The sequence below is a fragment of the Heterodontus francisci genome, chromosome 6 (genome assembly GCF_036365525.1).
Source record: "Heterodontus francisci isolate sHetFra1 chromosome 6, sHetFra1.hap1, whole genome shotgun sequence".
In the NCBI taxonomy this organism is placed as follows: Eukaryota; Metazoa; Chordata; class Chondrichthyes; order Heterodontiformes; family Heterodontidae; genus Heterodontus; species Heterodontus francisci.
The window spans coordinates 64,277,362-64,298,807 of NC_090376.1; the positions used below are offsets into that span (position 1 = coordinate 64,277,362).

The window sequence follows — 21,446 nt, forward strand, 5'->3', positions numbered from 1 at the left end:
GATTATTGAAGGCAGCACCTCAAGTTGATAAGGCTGTAAAAAAAAAAGTTAATCCAATTCCTGGATTTAACTTCAAGTTTAGAATACAAAGGCCAAGGGATAATGATAAATCTATAAAATCTAAATAAGACCAGGAGAGGGGACATTGCAGATGCTGTCAGACATGAAACAAGATGAAGACCAACCTGAAAAATTGGATTTTGTTATGACAACACAGGTTACAAGGTTGTATAATAGATACGTTTAAAAGTGTAGAAGAATTGGGCAGGGTAGATAGAAGCAGACTGCTTCCAGTCGGAAAAAGTACCATAGACACAAGATCAAATGACAGAGAATTGAGGACAGAGAAACTTCACACACAACTGTGAGGCTATAGACTTCACTTCCAGGGTTAGTGATTGAGGCTGTAAGTATGTTAGCATTCAAGATTAGATTGAAGACGTGGATGAAGGAATAAAGTGAATAAAGAACTATTTGCTCATGTGGAGGGCAAGGGATTCAAAAAGGGATAAGGTTAAGTAGCCCAACTTTCACCACAGGAAAACTATCAACACTTTGGCCATGATGACTTGTATTGATAAAATATGTAAAAGATGACACTTTTTAGAAGTTTAATCAGAAAATACAGAATGCCATTTTAGAAAGCATAGAAAAAATTTTCAGAAACTAGATATTCATTCAAGGAATTATTCTAATAGTCAATTAATTTTTGTAATTTGCTATGCTCTAAACAATGCACATGAAGTTATTTATTATAATAACATTCAATTTATAAAATGTAGGAAATTGCTTCTAGTTAATTAACATACAGTTTTAGAAGAATGTAAATGTGATCTATAGTATCAGGATGCAATAAACTATTTGCATTTATAATTGTTTGGTAAATACAAGCAAATACAAAAGTCAGATTCCTGCATTTCCAACCTTATGAGTCGATAATATTCAAGAAAAAGACATACATCATGCCAACAGGTGAGATAAAGCTAAACAACATAATATTTATTGATTATATCTTGTTGCTTTAATAGTCATCATAGTTAACATTAGCACCAAAGCGCATAGATTGGGAATAATAAGGGCCAGTTGGTGAATTCTCATCATAATGGTGCTGGTTGTAGTACTGGGAGTGATCATCATGAGTGTTGCCTTGATGCACGTTCATCCAGTATGCAACAGCTTCTTCAAATTTCTGCAGGACAATTTTTTAAAAAAATAATTAATTCTTTACAGTTAATTTTTGATACATGATCGTTTTAAACTGCTAAATGAAAGGAGAAAACACTGTATCTTGTTATTAATTAAAAAGTGGAAGAAAAAAATGTTAAACCTTGAACATAGCAGCTCAGTTCAGGGAGATTGAAGAGCACATAAAACAATGCCCATTCTTCATTGATTTGCCAAAACCTCACAAAAAACTTTCGCATCAATGAAATCTTTCAGAAACTGCTTATTTTGAAATGTATGATGAAGCCAATAAACAGCAGCTCAAACAGAGAATTTTGTATTATTTTAGAATATCTCCTTCAAGTCTTTCTGCAAAATTCTTACTACTGTGAAATGTGGAATTATAATTGGATCTCCAATGACCCCCACCATCACCGCCATTTTCTATAGCTACAGCTTCTGCTGCGATGTCTATTCTCGAGCCTGGCCTGCTCCTACATCCTCAGTTCTCCACTCTGCTAGGGAATTTTTCAACTAGACTGAACTAGTTCTGAACTGTTCTTGCTGGTTCCCATCTTCCTCTGGATTCTACTCCATTGCTGCCAAATGAATTTTACTTTGCCACTTTCCATGACGTGGCTCTAATCATCCAACAGAACTACTCAGTCATCATTCATTGCACTGGCTCTGTAGGCCTGAGGCATGCAGCCATTACTTTTTGTACTTTTTATGTTTTTGCATTTTACTTCTGTCTTGCTTTTGCTTTGCTTTTGATTTTAAAAAAAGTATTAAACCTGTAGTGAATTTTTAAAGGTTACTTTGTAGTCATTCATTTAAAACTAAGTGTGATTGTACTCTGATTAAGTCAAGTAATTAATCAATTATGGAATCAATGGCAATCAATAGTATTATTAACTATGAACTTGTTTTTCCCAAGAATGTTTCCTTTTGTTTTCATGCTGATCAGGCCAGGCCATGCACAGCTGTTGTTTTGTCTAAATTAGTATTGTTCTCTTCTTGAAAATAATGGTTGCTTTCCCATTGTTTAAACAGAAGTCAGTTCTTACGGTATTCAATGACCCTTGAACTACAAGCCAGGACAATGGATAACCTTGCATATGGGGTGGTCCACTATGGTGCGGTATCAGAAGATGGAGTGTAATTGATGGACTGTATAACCTAATTGATGACAGGTGAAAGACAGGCCTCATAGTGCCTGTGAGAAGAATTTGATAAGGACTCATGGTTGTCAGACTCTTGTTTTGAGAAGATCTGGATGGAAACCTTGGAAAGTTGGAATGCAGCCAGATATTGGACGTAAAGGGGCACAGAATCCAACATTCAGGGCTGCAGCTAAAGTGGACTGGTCAACCACTGAAGACTACGGAGGAAGGGACGTCAACTGAGTGACTGACCAGAGAGTCCACCCCTGCGCAAGGTTCTCCAGAAACCTGGTGATGCATGTACCAAGGGGGAACACGGTACCATTTTAGGGAACGGTCTTGAGCAGACTAAACTGGGGTTATAGCAATTGTGCTATAAGTTTTTTGTATTTCTATACTCTTTTCTTTCCTTTCTTTTTCATAGAATCATAGAACGTTTAAGGCACAGAAAGAGGCCACTTGGCCCATCGTGTCTGTGCCAGCTGAAAAACAATTCACCTATTCTAATCCCACCTTCCAGCATTTGGTCCGTAGCCCTGCAGATTAGGGCACTTGAGGTGCATATCCAGACTCCTTTAGAATGAGTTGAGGGTCTCTGCCTAAACTACCCTTTCGGGCAGTGAGTTCCAGACCGCCACCCACCCCCCCCCCCCCACCGCCCCCCACCCCGACCCCCCCACCACCCTCTGGGTGAAAATGCTTTTCTCCCCTCTAATTTTTCTACAAATCACTTTAAATGCTCCCTTGTCACTGACCTCTCTGCTAAGGTGAATAAGTTCTTCACCTCCACTCTATCCAGGCCCCTCAAAATTTTTTACATTTCAATCAAATCTCTCAGCCTGCTCTGTTCCAAGGAGAACAACCCTAGTCTATCCAATCTTTCCTCATAGCTGCATTTTTCCAGTCCTGGCAACATCTTCATAAATCTCCTCTGTACCATCTCTACTGCAATTACATCCTTTCTGTAATGAGGTGACCAGAACTGTACACAGTTATCTTTCTTTCCTGTTTTTTCATCAATAATTGTTTAATAATTACTTAAAACAATAATTTTATTGAGTAATTATGAACACATTATTTAGTGTTGAGTCACTCATTCTTGTTATGTCTAGAGTACGGTTCCGAACCTAAGTGAGACTCCACAGGGGACTCTCACTCCTGACAGCTCATTGAGTTCCTACTAGTGTTCGTGATCTTGTGTGCTCCTCACCCTCTTCCAGCTATTTCCTTGCACAAACCCACTCATCTGCACAAATCCTGTGTATTTATTTCTTGGCTCCCTTGGCCTTATTCTCCTCCACCCTTGGATTTCATTCCCACTGCTCCTCACGCATATGCTGGCATATGAGATCTGCTGCTGTGCACTATTAATGACCAAGGCCACTACTCATGTCTGCAGGGCGCCTGGATTAACCTATGCTGGCTCATGGTCGACTCCCCATGACTCCTCAGGTCTACACTTTCTATGGATTAACCCCCCACTACTAGCATGCCAACTGTTACTCTGCTCCTCAAACAACTCCTGGACTCAGCCACCCTCTGAACCTGGACATTTGGTTCATTGATGCTCCAAGGTGATTAGAGCCTGTCTACAAGTTGACTTCCTTCCACCATAGCACATTTGAGTTTAACTTTGGCTCTCATATTGGGCTGAATTTTATAAGCTTGCCGCTGATCTCACTTCCCTTGCCCACCTGAGCTCCCCCCACCCGATATTACTGGTAGTGGCAAGGCCTCATGGCAGCCCCCCTGCCGCTCGGTGATGAGACCCCAATTTGAATATTAAATAAATTAAAGTGACTGATTTAATTAAGATCTTTACCCCTTTCCACCATCCCCGAAACCAATGACATTAGTTTACTGCATTCCCCCCGCCACCCACCCCCTCCCCACCAGTATCACACCTCAAATCCCCGGATGGGGACCCAAAGGCACGGGGGTGTCAGCCACTGGCACCAATATCACTCGGGACTGGACAGTGGGAGCGGGTAAGTCATTTATTTGCTAATTTACATTTTTTACATATGCAGATGTGGCTCCCATCGCCAGGGGTGAGGTGTGGGGGTGCCGTCACAAGGCCTCGCCGCCGCCAGCAATATCATGCCAGGCCTTCCTGCCGTTGAGGCCCATGGCAGGCCTCTGCCAGAGGCATTTTCCGGCCCCCACCCCCTCCACGACCCCCGATGTCGGGGGGGCTTTAAAATCCAGCCCATTGTCTTCCCCCATTCTCTAAATACAACCAGGACATATTTTTATTTTATTCATATCTCCCATATTCTTTGCCATGCCTATGTAACCTGAATTTCATGTTCTATTTATGTATGCAGTTTGGTACTTGAACCCATTGGGCTGGGTTTTACCGACCCCCCCCCCCCCTCAAACGTCGGCTTTCGTGGCGGGGAGGTGGCCAAAAAGATGCTTCAGGGAGAGGGCCGCCACAGACTCTGACACCAGGAGGGCCCGGCCCGATATTACTGGTAGTGGCAAGGCATCATGGCAGCCCCCCTGCCGCTCGGTGATGAGACCCCAATTTGAATATTAAATAAATGAAAATGACGAATTTAATTAAGATCATGTTGCTGCCTAATATCCCACTGCGGTCTCGGCCTAGCGGACAGCAGTCCGGCGCCTTCGGATCCCCATCTGAGGAAACGAGGCACAACACTGGTGGGCGGGGAGGTAAGTTTATCAGTGTGGGGGTGGGGAACAGGGTCAAATTAACTTCATGAGTGTAAGATGTAGGCAATGTGGCATGCCCTCTGAAATGGCCGAACACAAGAAATAGGAGTAGAAGATCATATGGCCCATCGAGCCTGCTCCACCATTCAATGCAATCATGGCTGATCTTGGGGTTCAATTCCACTTATCTGCCTGGTCCCCAAAACCCTTCATTCCCTGTGAGACCAAAAATCTATCTATCCCAGCCTTACAAGCCACTCAGTTGTATCTAACCACTACCAAGTCAATAAGGAATGTAACCGGATGGACCACCCGCACTGACCTAGGCACTGGAAACCACAATGGCAAACTCAGCTTTGTCGACCCTGCAAAGTCCTCCTTATGAACATCTGGGGGCAAATGCCAAAGTTGGGAGAGCTGTCCCACAGACTAGTCAAGTAACAGCCTGGCATAGTAATACTCTCAGAATCATACCTTACAATGTCCCAGACTCCACCATCACCATCCCCGGGTATGTCCTGTCCCACTGGCAGGACAGACGGAGCAGAGGTGGCGGCACAGTGGTATACAGTCGGGAGTTGGTTGTCCTGGGAGTCCTCAATAATGACTCCAGACCCCATGAAGTCTCATGGCATCAGGTCAAACATAGGCAAGGAAACCTCCTGCTGATTGCCACATACTGAACCCCACCCCCCTCCCCCGATTGAATCAGCACTCCTCCGTGTCGAACACCACTTGGAGGAAGCACTGAGGGTGGCAAGGGCACAGAATGTACTCTGGGTGGGGCACTTCAATGTCCTTCACCAAGAGTGGCTCGGTAGTGCCACTACTGACTGAGCTGGCCAAGAGCCCTAAAGGATAAAGCTGCTAGACTGGGTCTGCGGCAGGTGGTGAGGGATCCAACAAGAGGGAAAAACATACTTGACCTCGTCCTCACCAATCTGCCTGCCACAGATGCATCTGTCCATGACAGTAGTAATAGGAGTGACCACCGCACAGTCCTCGTGGAGACAAAGTCCCGCCTTCACTTTGAGGAAGGTGGTGGAAGCAGGTACGATAATGACGTTTAAGAGGCATCTTGACAAATACATGAACAGGATGGGAATAGAGGGATACGGTCCCCGGAAGTGCAGAAGGTTTTAGTTTAGACAGGCATCAAGATCGGCGCAGGCTTGGAGGGCCGAATGGCCTGTTCCTGTGCTGTACTGTTCTTTGTTCTTTGATACCCTCCATCGTGTTGTGTGACACTACCACCGTGCTAAATGGGATAGATTTCGAGCAGATCTAGCAATGCAAAACTGGGCATCCAAGAGGCACTGTGGGCCATCAGCAGCAGCAGAATTGTACTCAACCGCAATCTGTAAACTTACAGCCCAGAAAATCCCTCAGTCTACCATAACCATCAATCCAGGGGACCACCCTGGTTCAATGAAGAGTTCAGGAGGGCATGGCAGGAGCAGCACCAGGCATACCTCAAAATGAGGTGTCAACCTGGTGAAGCTAGGACTACTTGCGTGCCAAACAGCGTAACCAGCATGTAATTGACAGAGCTAAGAGATCCCATAACCAACGGATCAGATCTAAGCTCTGCAGTCCTGCTACCTCCAGTCGTGAATGGTCTGGACAATTAAACAACTCTGGAAGAGGTGGCTCCACAAATATCCCCATCCTGAACAATGGGGGAGCCCAGCACATCACTGCAAAAAATAAGGCTGAAGCATTTGCAACAATCATCAGCCAGAAGTGCCGAGTTGATGATCCATCTCGGCCTCCTCCTGAAGTCCCCAGCATCATAGCTGCCAGGCTTTAGCCAATTCGATTCACTCCATGTGATATCAAGAAACGACTGAAGGGACTGGATGCTGCAACGGCTATGGGCCCTGACAACATTCTGGCCATAGTACTGAAGACCTGTGCTCCTGAACTTTCGGCACTGTAGCCAAGCTGTTCCAGTACAGCTACAACACTGGCATCTACCTGGCAATGTGGAAAATTGCTCAGGTATGTCCTGCACACAAAAAGCAGGACAAGTCCAACACGGCCAATTACCACGCCATTAGTCTACTCTTAATCATCAGTAAAGTGATGGAAGGTGTCGTCGACAGTACTATCAAGCAGCATTTGCTTAGCATTAACCTGCTTACTGACGCTCAGTTTGGGTTCCGCCAGGGCCACTCAGCTCCAGACCTCATTACAGCCTTGGTAATTCGCAAATGCTCAGAGACTGAAGCAGTCCATGTAGAAATGCAGCAAGACCTGGACAATATCCAGGCTTGGGCTGACAAGTGGCAAGTAACATTTTTGCCACACCAGTGCCAGGCAATGACCATCTTCAATAAGAGAGAATCTAACCATCTCTCCTTGATATTCAATGGCATTACATAAGCTGAATCCCCCACTATCAACATCCTGGGGTTACCATTGACCAGAAAATGAACTAGAGTAGCCATGTAAATACTGTGTCTACAAGGGCAGGTCAGAGGCTTGGAATCCTGCAGCGAGTAACTCACCTCCTGACTCCCCAATGCCTGTCCACCATCTACAAGGAACAAGTCAGGAGTATGATGGAATACTGTCCACTTGCCTGGATGGGTGCAGCTCCAACAACACTCAAGAAGCTCGACACCATCCAGGACAATGCAGCCCGCTGGATTGGCACCCCATCCACAAACATTCACTCCCTCCACCACCAACGCAGTGGCTGCAGTGTGTATCATCTACAAGAAGCACTGCAGCAACACACCAAGGCTCCTTAGACAGCACCTTCCAAACCCTTGACCTCTACCACCTGGAAGGCCAAGGGCAGCAGATGCATGGGAACACCACCACCTGCAAGTTCCCCTCCAAGCCATATACCATCCTGACTTGGAACTATATCGACATTCCTTCACTGTCGCGAGATCAAAATCCTGGAACTCCTTTCCTAATAGCACTGTAGGTGTACCTACCTCACATGGACTGCAGCGGTTCAAGAAGGCAGCTCACCACCATCTTCTCAAGGGCAATTAGTGACGGGCAATAAATGCTGGCCCAGCCAGCAATGCCCACATCGCAGGAATGAATTTAAAAAGAGGGGATGGTGAGAAGGGCTGCAGTTGAAAGATTGTGCAGTTTTGGTTGGGGGGGTGGGTGGTGAGGGGGAAGGTCAGATGGTAAAGGTAAGTGCTTTTGGGGGGAAAGGGCAAATAATTCATTTAATTGTTATGGGAGGGGTGGGAGAGGGACAAAAGAGATGTATTTATTTATTTTAATTCAACTTACCTTTAAATGTTTAAATTACCCAGTAGGGCTGACAACCCTTTAAAAATGGCATCAGTACCTACGCATAGGCAACTGATGCCATTGCATGCGATGGACAGCCCGTCCCCTCCACATAATCGGGTGGGGGGGGGGGGGCAGCCCGCTCCGGGGATGCAAAGGAGCCATCGCATGCAAGATTGTGGCGGCTGTATGGTGTGTGGCCCGCGCGGGTTGTTATAAAATCCAGCCCATTATTTTTAATCGTCTCCCCTTCAATTTTTTTCTCCTGTTCTGTTCTGTTTTGTTCTCTTCCTTTCACCCAGTCTTACCATCTTTCATTCCTTCCCCCTTGGGTAATTTGCCCTCTCCCCCTGCCCCCATCCTCCTCAATTTCTACCGCAATCCTTCACTTCTGCCTCCCAGCACTGCTGTTGCTGTTCCAAGCCTGAATCTCCTTTGGAAAGCCCCACTGATGCCTTTATCTCTGAAGAGCCCACGAAGCACCTGTTGCTGCCCACAAGATTTTGCTATCCATATCCTAAACTGCACCAAGTCATACTCACCTACCCATCCTGTCCTCAGTGACCTAGATGGACTCCCGGTCCCCCACTGTCTCCAATGTAAAATTCTCACCCTTGTGTTCAAATCCCTTCATAGCCTTGCCTGCCACATCTCTGTTCCCTTCTCCAGCTATAAAAGCCTCCAGCACCTCTGCATTCCTTCAACTCTGCCATCTTGCACATCCCCCATTACCTTTGCCCCGCCATTGGTGGCCTTGCCTCAGCTATCTAGACCCTAAGTTCTGTACTACCTTAAACCTCTGTGCCACTTTACCGCTCTCTTTCCTTTAAGATATTCTTTAAAACCTACCTCTTTAACCATCTAATATCTCCTTCTCTGGCTCGGTCTCTGAGTATGCTTGTGTGAAGTGCTGTGCGATGTTTTCCCCTGATAAATCTGTTATATCAATGCAAGTTGTTGTTTCCTCATGTTGCAGGTTATTTATATCCTACTCATAATGGGACATTAATTCAGAAGTTGCTAGCCGAATGGCTGGCAGCCATTAACCGATATGTGGGTACAGAAAATTTTATGCAGCTGAAGCCGACTTTAAAAATAGATGCTCCCATTGTCTCCTGAGAATAAAATGACACTCAGGCTTTTGTAGAGAGACAGAATGCAAGCAGCCATGCCTGGTGGATAAATTACTAATGGGAAGAGACAATATTCAAGGACTTCTAAACAACAGGGACTATTCTTACTATAATGATGTGCTTTCCTTGAAAATCTTCTGTAATTGAAACTTAATTAAGTTGTCATGAGAAAATGTATAGATGGGCTGGATTTTACATTTTGCCGTGAACAATGGCGGACTGCCTGTGCGGACCACACGTCACGGAGCCGCTGCGATATTAAACACGGTGGCTCATTTAAATGGCTGGGGCAGACCACCCTCCCCCCACCCCGATGACATGGAGGGGTCGGGCGGTCTGTCCCTGGCAATGGCGCAGGCACCACTGTGCAGGCATCGATGCCATTTTTAAAGGGCTTCGAGCCCGACATTACAATTTAAATTTTTAAAGGAATACTCATTTTTTTAAAAATACATAAAGTGATCCTGACTACACTCCAACCCCCCCAATAAACATCGAAGTAATTAACTGCCTTCTCCCCCTGCCCAAAACACTTACCTGTGCTGCCGACCTTCCCCATCGCACCCCCCCAAGTTCATCAACTTTTAACTTCACCGTTCCCTCCATCCCCTAAACCAATGAAATTAAGCTGACCCCACTCCCTGCCTCTCCCACACTGAAAAACATACCTGCTCCCCTCTCCCCACCAGTGTTCTGCCTCGGATACCCAGACGGTTATCTAAAGGCACCAATATCGCCCCAGAATGGACAGCAGGAGTGGGTAAATAATTAATTAATTGAAATAAATTTACGTATGTTAATTTTGGTCCTGTCGCCGAGCAGCTGGCGGACCACCAGGCGGCCTCATTGCTGCCGACACTATCGGTCCGGGCCTACCTGGCATCGAGGCCCGCAGCGGGCCTCTGCTAGAGGCATTTTCCAGCGCCCCCCCACCATCCGCCCCCCCACCATCCACCCCCATCCCCCCACTACAACCCGCGATGTCAGGGGGGCTGTAAAATCCAGCCCAATATGTTTTTGTAAGAATGGCACTTGGAGAGGGATCAACAATTTTGTTGGGGAGAGAAACTTAAATTGGTACAGGTTAAAAAACAACATTGGGAGATCTACTATCTAGCTAGCTACTAAAAGTCTAGCTTGGCCTCCTGCTCAAAGCTGCCAACTCTACAATCACAGGTGTATATCCAAGATCTAGTACTGTCTGTCATTTCATTTTGGCTCCATATTTTGTAAGGTTGATATCATGACCCCAATTGTCGCCTAGAGGTGGTAAATGGCAAAGATTATCTGGTTGTTTTATAGTTGATAACATTATGTAAGATTTTGCCATTATTTCTTTATTGCTATTCCATGCCCCCCAAAATACACACACATACACACAGATGCTGAAATTCACTAGTCATCTCATTTGTTGAGCTGTTAAGAACATTTGATGGGCCTTTTTTGCTACTGTACACTCCTATGCTGAGTGACATTATGCGTTGCTCTTCAGAGGTGATGGTAATTGCTCAGTTAAGTACAGAGAAGCAAACATCCTGATAGCACACACCAGTCTTACCCAATAAACAAATGATAATCAGGAGGACTGTGCATTTCAGCTCAAAGAAAGCATAGGATTCTGGTCTTATCAGCTCCTGTCAGGACTCTGAAGAAAAGCACAAATTCTTGCAGTGTCCACAGAATGTGGCAGCAACTGCTGGGGAATTTTATCTGTTATTATTTGATATATTGTAAGTATGTTAATGCTCACCTGATAGATCAGGGAGTTTTATCCTATCAGCAGCTGAGTGAATCAGACCCAAGAAAATTCTAAGTTCAATTCTTTTCTATATGAAAGTAGATGTTCAAGTCAGGACAATAGTAGGAGTGTTACTATTGGCCTCAGTGCCCATGGAAAAAAAAACAAGCATTCCCACTTCTGATTACTAACCAGCAAATCTTACTGGCCATGCAGGTGTATATAGCTTAGTATCATGCAGCACAAAAGAAGGCCATTTGGCCCATCATTTGTCTTTGGTAGACCCATCCAATCAATCCCACTCGCTGCTCTTTCCCCCCAACCCTGTAAATACTTTCCCTTCAAGTACTTATCCAATTCCCTTTTGAAAGTTATTATTGAATCTGCTTCCACATCCTTTCAAACAGTGTAAAATAAATGTTTCTGCACATCATCTCTTTTTTTTTGCCAATTACCTTTGATCTGTGACCTCCAGTTACCTACCCTTCTGCCACTGGAAACAAGTTCTCCTTATTTAATATCAAAACTCTTCATGATTTTGAACACCTCTAGTCAAATCTCCTCTTAACCTTCCTGGTGCAAGGAGAACAAACTCAACTTCTCCAGTGTCTCCACTTAACTGAAGTTCCTCATCCCTAGTACCCTGCTAATAAATCTCTTATTTTCCCTCTCTAAGCCAATGACATCCTTCCTACAGTGTCATGCCAAAATACTCCAGCTGAGTCCCAAACAGTGTTTCATAAAAGTTTAGCACAACTTCCTTGCTTTTGTACTCTGCTTCTATTAATAAAGCCAAAGATCCCTTTTGCTTTTTTTCGCAGCCTTCTCAACTTGCACTCCCACCTTCAAAGATCTGTTTTACATACACCCCTATGTCTCTCTTGCCCCCCCCCCCTTTAGAATTGTACTATTTAGTTTATATTGCTTCTCCTCATTCTTCCTACCAAAATGAATCACTTTATACTTCTCCGAATTAAATTTTACCTGCCTACATGTTTGCCCATTTCACCAATCTATGTCCCACTGAAATAAAAACAGAAAGTGTTGGAAATACTTAGCAGGTCTGGCAGCATCTGTGGAAAGAGAAACAGAGTTAATGTTTTAGGTCTGTGACCTTTCATCAGAAGTTCTGATGAAAGGTCACAGACCTGAAATACGGGGGTCTGGAATTCAGTGCCTGAAAGAGGCAGAAAACCTCAACTAATTTAAAAGGTGCCTGGATGTGCACCTGAAGTCCCGTAACCTGCAGGGCTATGGAGCAGATGCTGGCAAGTGGGATTATGCTGGGTGTCTCATTTTTCAGCTGGCGCAGACATGATGGGCCAAGTGGCCTCTTTCTGTGCCGTAAACTTTCTATGTTTTTATGTTAACTCTGTTCCTCTCTTCACAGATGCTGCCAGACTTGCTGAGTATTTCCAGCACCTTTTGTTTTTATTTCAGATTTCCAGCATCCACAGTATTTTGCTTTTATTTATGTCCCCCTGAAATTTGTTACTACCCTTCGCATTGCACAAAACCTGGAAATGTAGTAATCACAGTTTGAAATTGTACGCTGTATACTCAAGTCCAACTCATTAATATATATCAAAAAGAGCAGTGGTCTTAATACTGCTATGCCAATGTGCTTTGTTGAATGATAATTTTCTTTAATCCACTGACTGGAGATCTGAATTTTTTTTTTGAAGAAATTTAAAAAGGAACAGATAAAAGATGACTTTGCCAGCAACTTAAGATGATCTACTTCTTCACACTAAAAGCCTCAGGACCACCAAATTCAGCAAGGAGAGCATCTGGACTCTAACAGGTGCAGACCCAACAGGGGGTCCCTCTCACCATTCCAGCTTGCAAGCTTCAAATCCTGACTGACCATCTTTGTATACTTTGTCTACAATCAGAAACCCCATTGGGGGAAATCATCCACTTTGCTCTCTCCAAGAGACTCACCAAACCAGTCATCTACCTCTTCAAACTAAAAGCCCCAGGACCACCGAATTCAGCTAGAAGCTAGCTGAATCACCAAATTCCACAGACTGTATACCCCTTTTTTCTATGGGGACTCTAACTCAACCAATCTACCTTCCCCCACTCTGTAACCTATTTGTGTGTGTGTAAACCTCTAGTGTATGTGTGTGTGTGTGTGAGAGAGTGAGTGAAAGTTGGCGCGTAGTTTAGTATTTTCATTAGTTTGTTTTAGGTGCAATAAAGTAAACCTCTTTCTTAGTTGAATCTAAGAAAACCTATCCGATTGGTTCTTGTTATGATCACAGCAAGTAAGGAATCAAATACCTGCTGAATTGGCCGGTACATCCACTTTCAGAAAGAATTAAACCTGTTGTGGTCAAACAAGAAGAGAGAAAAGAGGGAAGCCCTTTGAGCCCTCCTCACTTGAACAAAACAATATTGACTGCTGTATTATGTATACTTGTGTATATATACTTGCATATATACTTAGGTCTACTGTTACTGTATACTTCCTTCCAGTCTGAAAAACAACTGTTCACCACTAATCTCTGTTTTCTACCCCTTTGCCAATTATGTATCCATGTTGTCACTGTCTCTTTAATCCCATGGGCTTTAATTTTGCTAATATGTCTATTATGTGGTATTTTATTAAATGTTTTTTGAACATCCACAAAATATCAACCACACCACCCTTATCAAGCCCCTCCATTACTTCATCAAAGAATTGAATCAAGTTAGTCAAACACAATTTCCCTTTAACAAATCATGTGGACTTTCATTAATTAGCTGTCCCGAAATATTGTCTCTAAAAGTTTCCCATTTCCAATGTTGAGTTGGCTGATCTGTAATTGCTGGGTTTATCCTCTCCCCTTTTTTGAACAGGAGCATAACATTTGCAATCTTCCTATGGCAATGCCAGTATTGGGCGATTGTGACCAGAGCCCCCACAATTTTCACCCTTATTTCCCTCAGCAACCTATCATGCATCCCATTGGACCGTGGGAATTTTCTACTTTGAAGATTGCCAACTTCTTAAGTATCTCCTCTTTATCTTTTTTTAAAATCTTAACCAATATCACTTCTACTTCCTTCTTTACTGCTATATTGGCAGCATCCTCGTTAGTGAAGGCCAATGTGAAGTATTCATTTAGTACCTCAGCCATATCATCTGCCTCTTTATTTATTTATTTTTATTTAGAGATACAGCACTGAAACAGGCCCGAGTCTGTGCCGACCATCAACCACCCATTTATACTAATCCTACACTAATCCCATATTCCTACCACATCCCCACCTGTCGCTATATTCTCCTACCACCTACCTATACTAGGGGCAATTTATAATGACCAATTTACCTATCAACCTGCAAGTCTTTTGATGGTGGGAGAAAACCGGAGTACCCGGCGAAAACCCACGTAGACACAGGGAGAACTTGCAAACTCCACACAGGCAGTACCCAGAATTGAACCCGGGTCGCTGGAGCTGTGAGGCTGCGGTGCTAACCACTGCGCCACTGTGCAGTGATCCCTATGCAGCTCCACTCTTCTTTTGACTACCCTCATACTATTTATATTCATAAAAGACTTTTGTATTCCCTTTTATGTCAGCTGCTAATCTATTCTCATTCTCTTTTTGCGCCTCTTATTCCCATTTTAGATTTCTTCAGTACTTTTTGCATTCACCTATTCGGCTTGATTGTCTATTAATTCTGAACCTTACGTTTGTCATAAACCTTTTTCTGTTTAATTTTAATTTCTATATCGTTAGTCATTAAGGGATCTCTGGCTTTGGTGCCTTTCCTTTCCCTCTTGTGGAAATGTGTTTATTTCTGTCTTCAAATTATATCCTTTTCAAAGGCTTCCCATTGTTCAATTACTGTTTTGCCTACCAATTTTTGATTCCAATCCACCTTGCCAAGAATGCTTTCTAACACACTGAAATTACCCTTCTTCCAGTTAAGTATTTTTATGCTTGATTTTTTTCTTGTCTTTTTCTATTCTGAACCTAATATTATGATCACTGTTCGTCAAATACATTCCCACTGAAACATTCCACTTCATTCCCCAGAACTAGAACAAGCATTGCTGCCTTATTCATTAATCACTGATCAAGAAAGTTCTCGCACACATTTCAAGAATTCATCCCTTCTTTGCCCTTTACACTGTTACTGTCCCAGTTTATATGGGATAATTGAAGTCCCCCATTATTGTTGAGTTTATTTGTATTTGTATTAGCAGTGATGTAGGGCATTCTAGAGCAAGTCTTAGACTCCAATACAGGCTAACTAACAACTCTTTATTATTTACAGTTACTCTGTACACTCTCCGCAGGCCACCTAAGCTAGCATCCTTTGTGCTTCTATACCTTCTTCTCAAGCCTATCTCTTGTGACTGTTACATCATTGCTCATTCAGTGGAAGGGGTCTCTCTCACTGTCTTCAGTATTAACCCTTTACAACCTTATACTACATCTCCCCCCAAGTCTTTATCAAATATTTTTCCGAACATATATACATTTATGACTACTCTACTACTCCCTATCCTCCCAAGTCTCTGACTTTATAGATTCAGTTTCATTGGAGGTTTGACAACTCTCCCCAATCTGGTTGTAATCTGTCTGGGATGATCAGTAGTCTTCGTAGGAAGTCTGGGTTGCTGACTTGGTTTCCGTTTCTACGAGCTGTAGTATTCCATTTGGTTTGGATTTGTTCCTCTTCATCTGATCTTGCAGATGGATTACTGGCTGTTGCTTTTGTGGAATAGGTATGATATTCCTCCAATTCCTTCATATGCTCCCTTCATTCATTCGTATAACATACGATCACTCATGTTTATGGATTACTGTACCTTCTCGTTGCAGGTCATGCATCCAAACTTTTTGACCATTTGGGTAAGCTTCTCCCTCGAAATCTCCTATTGTAATTCCGGGTTTGTTTCCTTCTGTAGGAGTTTTCTGTTTCTCGAACTTTCTCGTAGTCCCGAGGCTTCAATGCAGGCTTGAGTCTTCAACGCAGGCATTAATTGTTGAGGCAATACTGGAAGGTGCGTTCTTAACTTCCTTTCCATTAATGGTTCTACTGGTGATAATCCACACAGCAGTGGTATTGAATGATAAACTAGGAGTGAGATAGGAAGATATTCATTTTTCTTGAGTAAAGATTTTATGGTTCTCGCACCTCGTTCCACCTCGTCATTGGACTGTGGATACTTCGGTAAGCTTGTAAGATGCTGAAAGTCCATCTTCACGGCAAACTGGGTAAAAAATTCATTCGCAAACTATGGTCCGTTGTCTGATTATATTTCATCCGGAATCCCATGTGTCACGAAGATATCCATAAGGATTCTGATAACTACGTCAGTGGTCATAGAATGTAATCATCAGACTTCTATTCACCTGGAAAAGTAGTCAATAATGATGATATATGACTTCCCACCAAGCATGAATAAATCCATGCCTAGCCTTTGCCAAGGTGTAGTTGGAAATTGGATAGTCAACAGCAGTTCGTGCTGTTCTGGTCTCTGTATCAGTCATGTCTGAGAGTTGTTGATCATGATCTTGATATCCTTAGATATCCCAGGCCACCAAACCAAAGATTGTGCCCTTGCTCTGCACTTGGTTATACCCAAAAGGCCTTGTTGTAATCGATCTAAGATATCGGATCTCATTGAAGTAGGAATAACAATTCTGTCGTTGTAAACTAATAAGTCATCAATTATTGTAAAGTATTTCCTATACTCATGAAACATCTTCATTGTTCTCCCTCCTGGACTTTCTTGCGGCCACCCACGTGTACAATATTGTCTAATGCGAATGTACTCTTCGTCATTCTTCTGTGCTTGTCGTATTTCTTGCAACTTCTGTGTGTTTGCTGGCCAACATTCTGCCGTGTGTTGCGAGTATGACTCTCTGTCGCATATGAAATTCATGTCTTCCTGTGATGGATGATTGACGGTTGCCCTCGATAACGTATCAGCTGACGATTGGAAGGAATTGTTTACCTCTGCTTGACTTCGGCTACCTATTTAATCAACTGCAGTTGTAAGCATGCATTCCTGCTCAGTAAAAAAAATTCTTGATTGTGTAAGACATATAAGATCTCTATCAGCTGTCTTCCTTTATGCTGAAGTGTTGCTTGGAGTTTGCCTTTTACTCACGGTTGTGTCCTACCTGTACCATGCAGCTGTATATCTGTCGGTTGCAGGTAATGTCTCTTAACCCATGGCTCTTGATGAGACAATACTGTGATGCTAGCCCCTGTGTCAAGTGTAAAACTTGTGAGGTGTCCATTCAAGTAGATGTCTGCTGTTCAGAAATCTTGGTCTGGATTACTGATTTCTCCCAAGAAATGTCCTGGTTCTTTCTCTTGTGGGTATGGCTGTACTTGATTCACTGCTGTTTGCATGAAGGTCTTCTGCGTTGTACCTTTAAGCAAAGAAATTTTGCTGTGCACATCTTCCCATAGTATCCAGTTTTTCCACAATTAAAACACTCAGCTTTACTTGCTGGGCATTGCTCTCATCTGTGGGTCTTCTTGGCTCCACAATGTTAGCAAGATTTTCCTATGTCATGTGCCTTCTCACATGTATGTTTTTCCTGTTCCACAAAGTGTTTCCCTGGCTTTAGCTTAACCAGCTGTACGGGCATTGGACTCCTTCTCATCCAGGATTTGTCTTCAGCTCGTAGGATGGCCCTATCCTGTTTGTGGAATTCAGAATGTTTTACAATTTGAATGCCCTTTTCCAGTGTCAGGTCTTCCTTGGATTGCAACAGGTCTGACAAGGATTCATCCGCTATGCCAATGACTATCCTGTCTCTGATTAGTTCTGCCTTTAATTCGCCGTATTCGCAACCTTCTGCCTGTCTATACAGGCCATTAACATAAGAGTCTACAGATTCACCAATCATCTGCGCCTGCTTATTAAATTTGGTTCTTTCCAAGATTTCATTGGTACCGTGATTAAAATATTTATCAAAGGCTTGGAGTATCTCTTCAAATTTATCAGTAGCCTTATTGATTCCTTGTCGGACAATTACGTTGTCTGCAACCTCACCTACTGAATATAAGAAGGTTTTCACTTGTTCCACTCAGATATTATATGGAGTTGCAAAGCGATTCTAAACCTTAGGAACCTTTTTCTCCATAATAGCCAGTTTTGAATCTAATTGGGTCCCTCTTGATTCTGGAAACTCTCAGGCATTTTCAATTTTGGATCCATATTGTTTTCTTTAATAGATTTTATAGGATGTTCCCCTTTCTTTAAAAAATTCTGCTTTTTTCAGGCTTTGTTGCTTTAATGAAGGTGTCCCAGCCTTTTTCGAAAGTTCCCCACTGTTTTCATAGGCTATTTTGGGTTTTTCCCTTTTCTTTAATAGATTCACTTTGTTTTTCCGGGTTGGTTGCCTTTATGGAGGTGTCCCTGCTGTGTTCGGGGGTTTCCTGTGCTTTTCAGGAGTTCCCACGCTTTTTGGGGGTTTCCTGTTCTTCGCCCTGCATTCAGCCCCAGTGAAGGATTGGGTTTTTCCCCATTTCCTTTTCAGGAGCATGATGCCTTAAGAAAATGATTGCAAGCTTTTCAAAGGTTTTTAATGCAATCCCCAACCATCGGTATCGTAATTCACCCGATCACTGGATTCTACGTGAAGGCCACCACGCTTTTGTTCTGTGATGCAGCCTGTATTTCTGTGCTCTGACTCACTACAGCTATGGAGCTCTTCACAACCTCTTCTGCAGATTAATAGTTTTCTTACTGTGCCGGGCCAGTATTTTTCTGCTGTTCACCTGGTGTTTCTTCTAAAGGCAAGGAGATCTTCAAATTCTCCTGGTGGCTTTCATCTGCCACCATGTTGGGTTTAGTTGTATTTGTATTAGTAGCATTGTAGGGTGTACTAGAGAAAGCCATAGACTCTGATAAAAGCTAACTACCAACTTTATTATTTACAATTACTATATACACTCTCTGCAAGCGACCTAAGCGAGCATTCTTAGTGCTTCGTCACAAGCCTATCTCATGTGACTGTTACAGCTCTGCTCGTACAGTGGGAGGGATCTTTCTCACTGTCTTTGGTATTAACCCTTTACAACCTGATACACATTTATCACTAATTTGTAATAAATTAATAAATAACTAATTAATAAATAAAACTAATTTATAGCTTTACACGTTTCTGTAATTTGTTCCTTAATTGTAACCTAATAGATTCTGTCTTTGATCTTTCAACTACATCATAACTATCAATCACACCACTCCTTTCTTTCCTTCCCTACATTTTCTGAATACCTTGTAGCCAGGAATATTAAGTTTACAATCCTCCACTTCAAAATAGCAGAATCACAGCAATAAGCTCAACTGTGTTTTCCCCCCTCCAATGAGTTAATACCTTCAGCACAGGGGAGATGGTGAGAGGAGAAAATTGTTGAGCAGGTAAAATTATGCATTTGTTAAGTTGATGATCAAGAAAATGGCATAAAGTTTGACAAACAATTGAGAAGCATACTCACAGCTTCAGAATATCCCATGTTGATAAACTGCTGATACCACTGCTGAACATCAGCTCGAGATCTATCCCATATATGCCGTCTTGAACGCTTCAAACTGTTCAAAAACTCTTTAGCCTTGGATTCAGGAACTGAAACAGCCAATTTCTCATCAGCTAGGAGATGTTAAAAACAGTGGGTAGTAGCAGAATCAGAAGATTAAAAAAAAAATTGTGCTGCACTGCATGTGTATATTGTAATGAAGCAAATGACAAACACAGTTATCCATAACAAATTTGTGACCATTTTTACAGTATTGTAATTGCAATCCAGTTTGCATTCCACTGTTAACGATTCTTTTGTGTCAAGTTTGGCAAGAAGCTAAGTCAACAAAATTACTTGGCAAAATAAGGCACTCAACATTTTTTCTTGCATTTGGATGTATAGCTAGGACAATTTAGTATCAAACTAAAAGAACGACAGTGTCCTCGTAAAAGCACTGGTTAGACCTCATCTGAAATACTGAGCTAGTTCTTGTTCTCCTCTCAATGTCAGGTTCCATGGTGGGAGGACCGAATAATTGGAGCAGCAGCTGCCCACCATGGAACCCGATGCTGGGATTGCCAGGCCCAATCTTCCCAGTGCAGGGGTAGCTCCATGGTGGCCCTCTGCAACTCTGCGACAGGACCCGAGTTTGCATACTTAAATTACATCTTTGCATTGATTAAAATGTAATCCACAGCGATCCTACCTTCAGTTCCTTAGCTTCAGCATGATGGGAGGGACAGCAGCGCAGTGGTTAGCACTGCAGCCTCACAGCTCCAGCGACCTGGGTTCGATACTGGGTACTGCCTGTGCAGAGTTTGCATGTTCTCCCTGTGACTGCGTGGGTTTCTGCCAGGTGCTCTGGTTTCCTCCCACAGCCAAAGACTTGCAGGTTGATAGGTAAATTGCCCCTAGTATAGGTAGAGGAATTGAGGGAAGGTGGAGATGTGGTAGGAACATGGGATTAATGTAGGATTAGTATAAATGGGTGGACTCAGTGGGCCAAAGGGCCTGTTTCAGTGCCGTATCTATAAGATAAGAAAATGCTCACGTGCCTTCACTTCCCCATCCAAGGAAAGCTGGCACCACCAAGGTGGGGAAGGGGTCAATTCTGCTTTATGTACTATATGGGAGGGAAGGGGTCAACTCTGTGTTATATTGTGCTGTTTGCAGAGCTGGCAGCCTTTTAAAAATGGTGCCAGCACCTGCCACTTCAATAAGGATGCTGTGAACGGCGTCGCCAAAGACTACCCCACCACGTGATTGGGGGGCGGGGCAGCCGTCGTGCATATGCAAAGTGCCTGCCAGACACAAGATTGCTGCAGCTCCTGGCAATGGGAGAACAAGATCCAGCCCACTGTGTCGAGTTTTGATTTAGTCCCATGATGGGTAATAGTGAGACCCTTAAAGGAGGAATACTAGAATGAACAATTGCCTAAAAGCCCTTAGTTATCATGGTAGACACAGAGCTGGGGCCTTTTACTCAACTAAAACATAGACCTCAGAGAAATTTAAATGAAGTATTTAAAATGTTATTGAGACTCGACTGCATCTGTGTGGATAGACTACGTGAACTAGATAAGTTAAGGAAAATGCAAGCTCATGCCTATAAACTATACAAACATAGGACTCAGTTGATCCCAGGAGGTTTCTCTTTACACAAAAAAGTTGTTGCTGCTTAGAAAATGTTGCCAGCTCAGATTCGCTGTAATATTTCAGAAAATAACTGGATGAGTTCTCACTGTGACTAATATAGGAATGTAGAAGAAAAGTGAGGCTTGGGTTTATACCTCACAGTTACTGCGATCTCCTATGTTACAACCAGG

The 21,446-nt window shown here is 43.1% G+C and overlaps 1 protein-coding gene across 3 annotated transcripts in view; it reads right to left on the reverse strand.

Moving 5' to 3' along the window:
- Positions 1–723: 723 nt before the first annotated feature.
- LOC137370974 (augurin-like) overlaps positions 724–21,446 on the reverse strand; it is a 126,661-nt gene continuing 105,938 nt past the window's right edge. For all 3 annotated transcript variants that reach the window (XM_068032871.1, XM_068032870.1, XM_068032872.1), the window contains 2 exons: positions 19,600–19,751; positions 724–1,189 (listed from right to left, as the gene is read on the reverse strand). In XM_068032871.1, the coding sequence (XP_067888972.1) occupies positions 1,022–1,189; positions 19,600–19,751 (320 nt within the window). In that variant the 3' untranslated portion in view covers positions 724–1,021. The remainder of the gene's footprint in view (positions 1,190–19,599; positions 19,752–21,446) is intronic.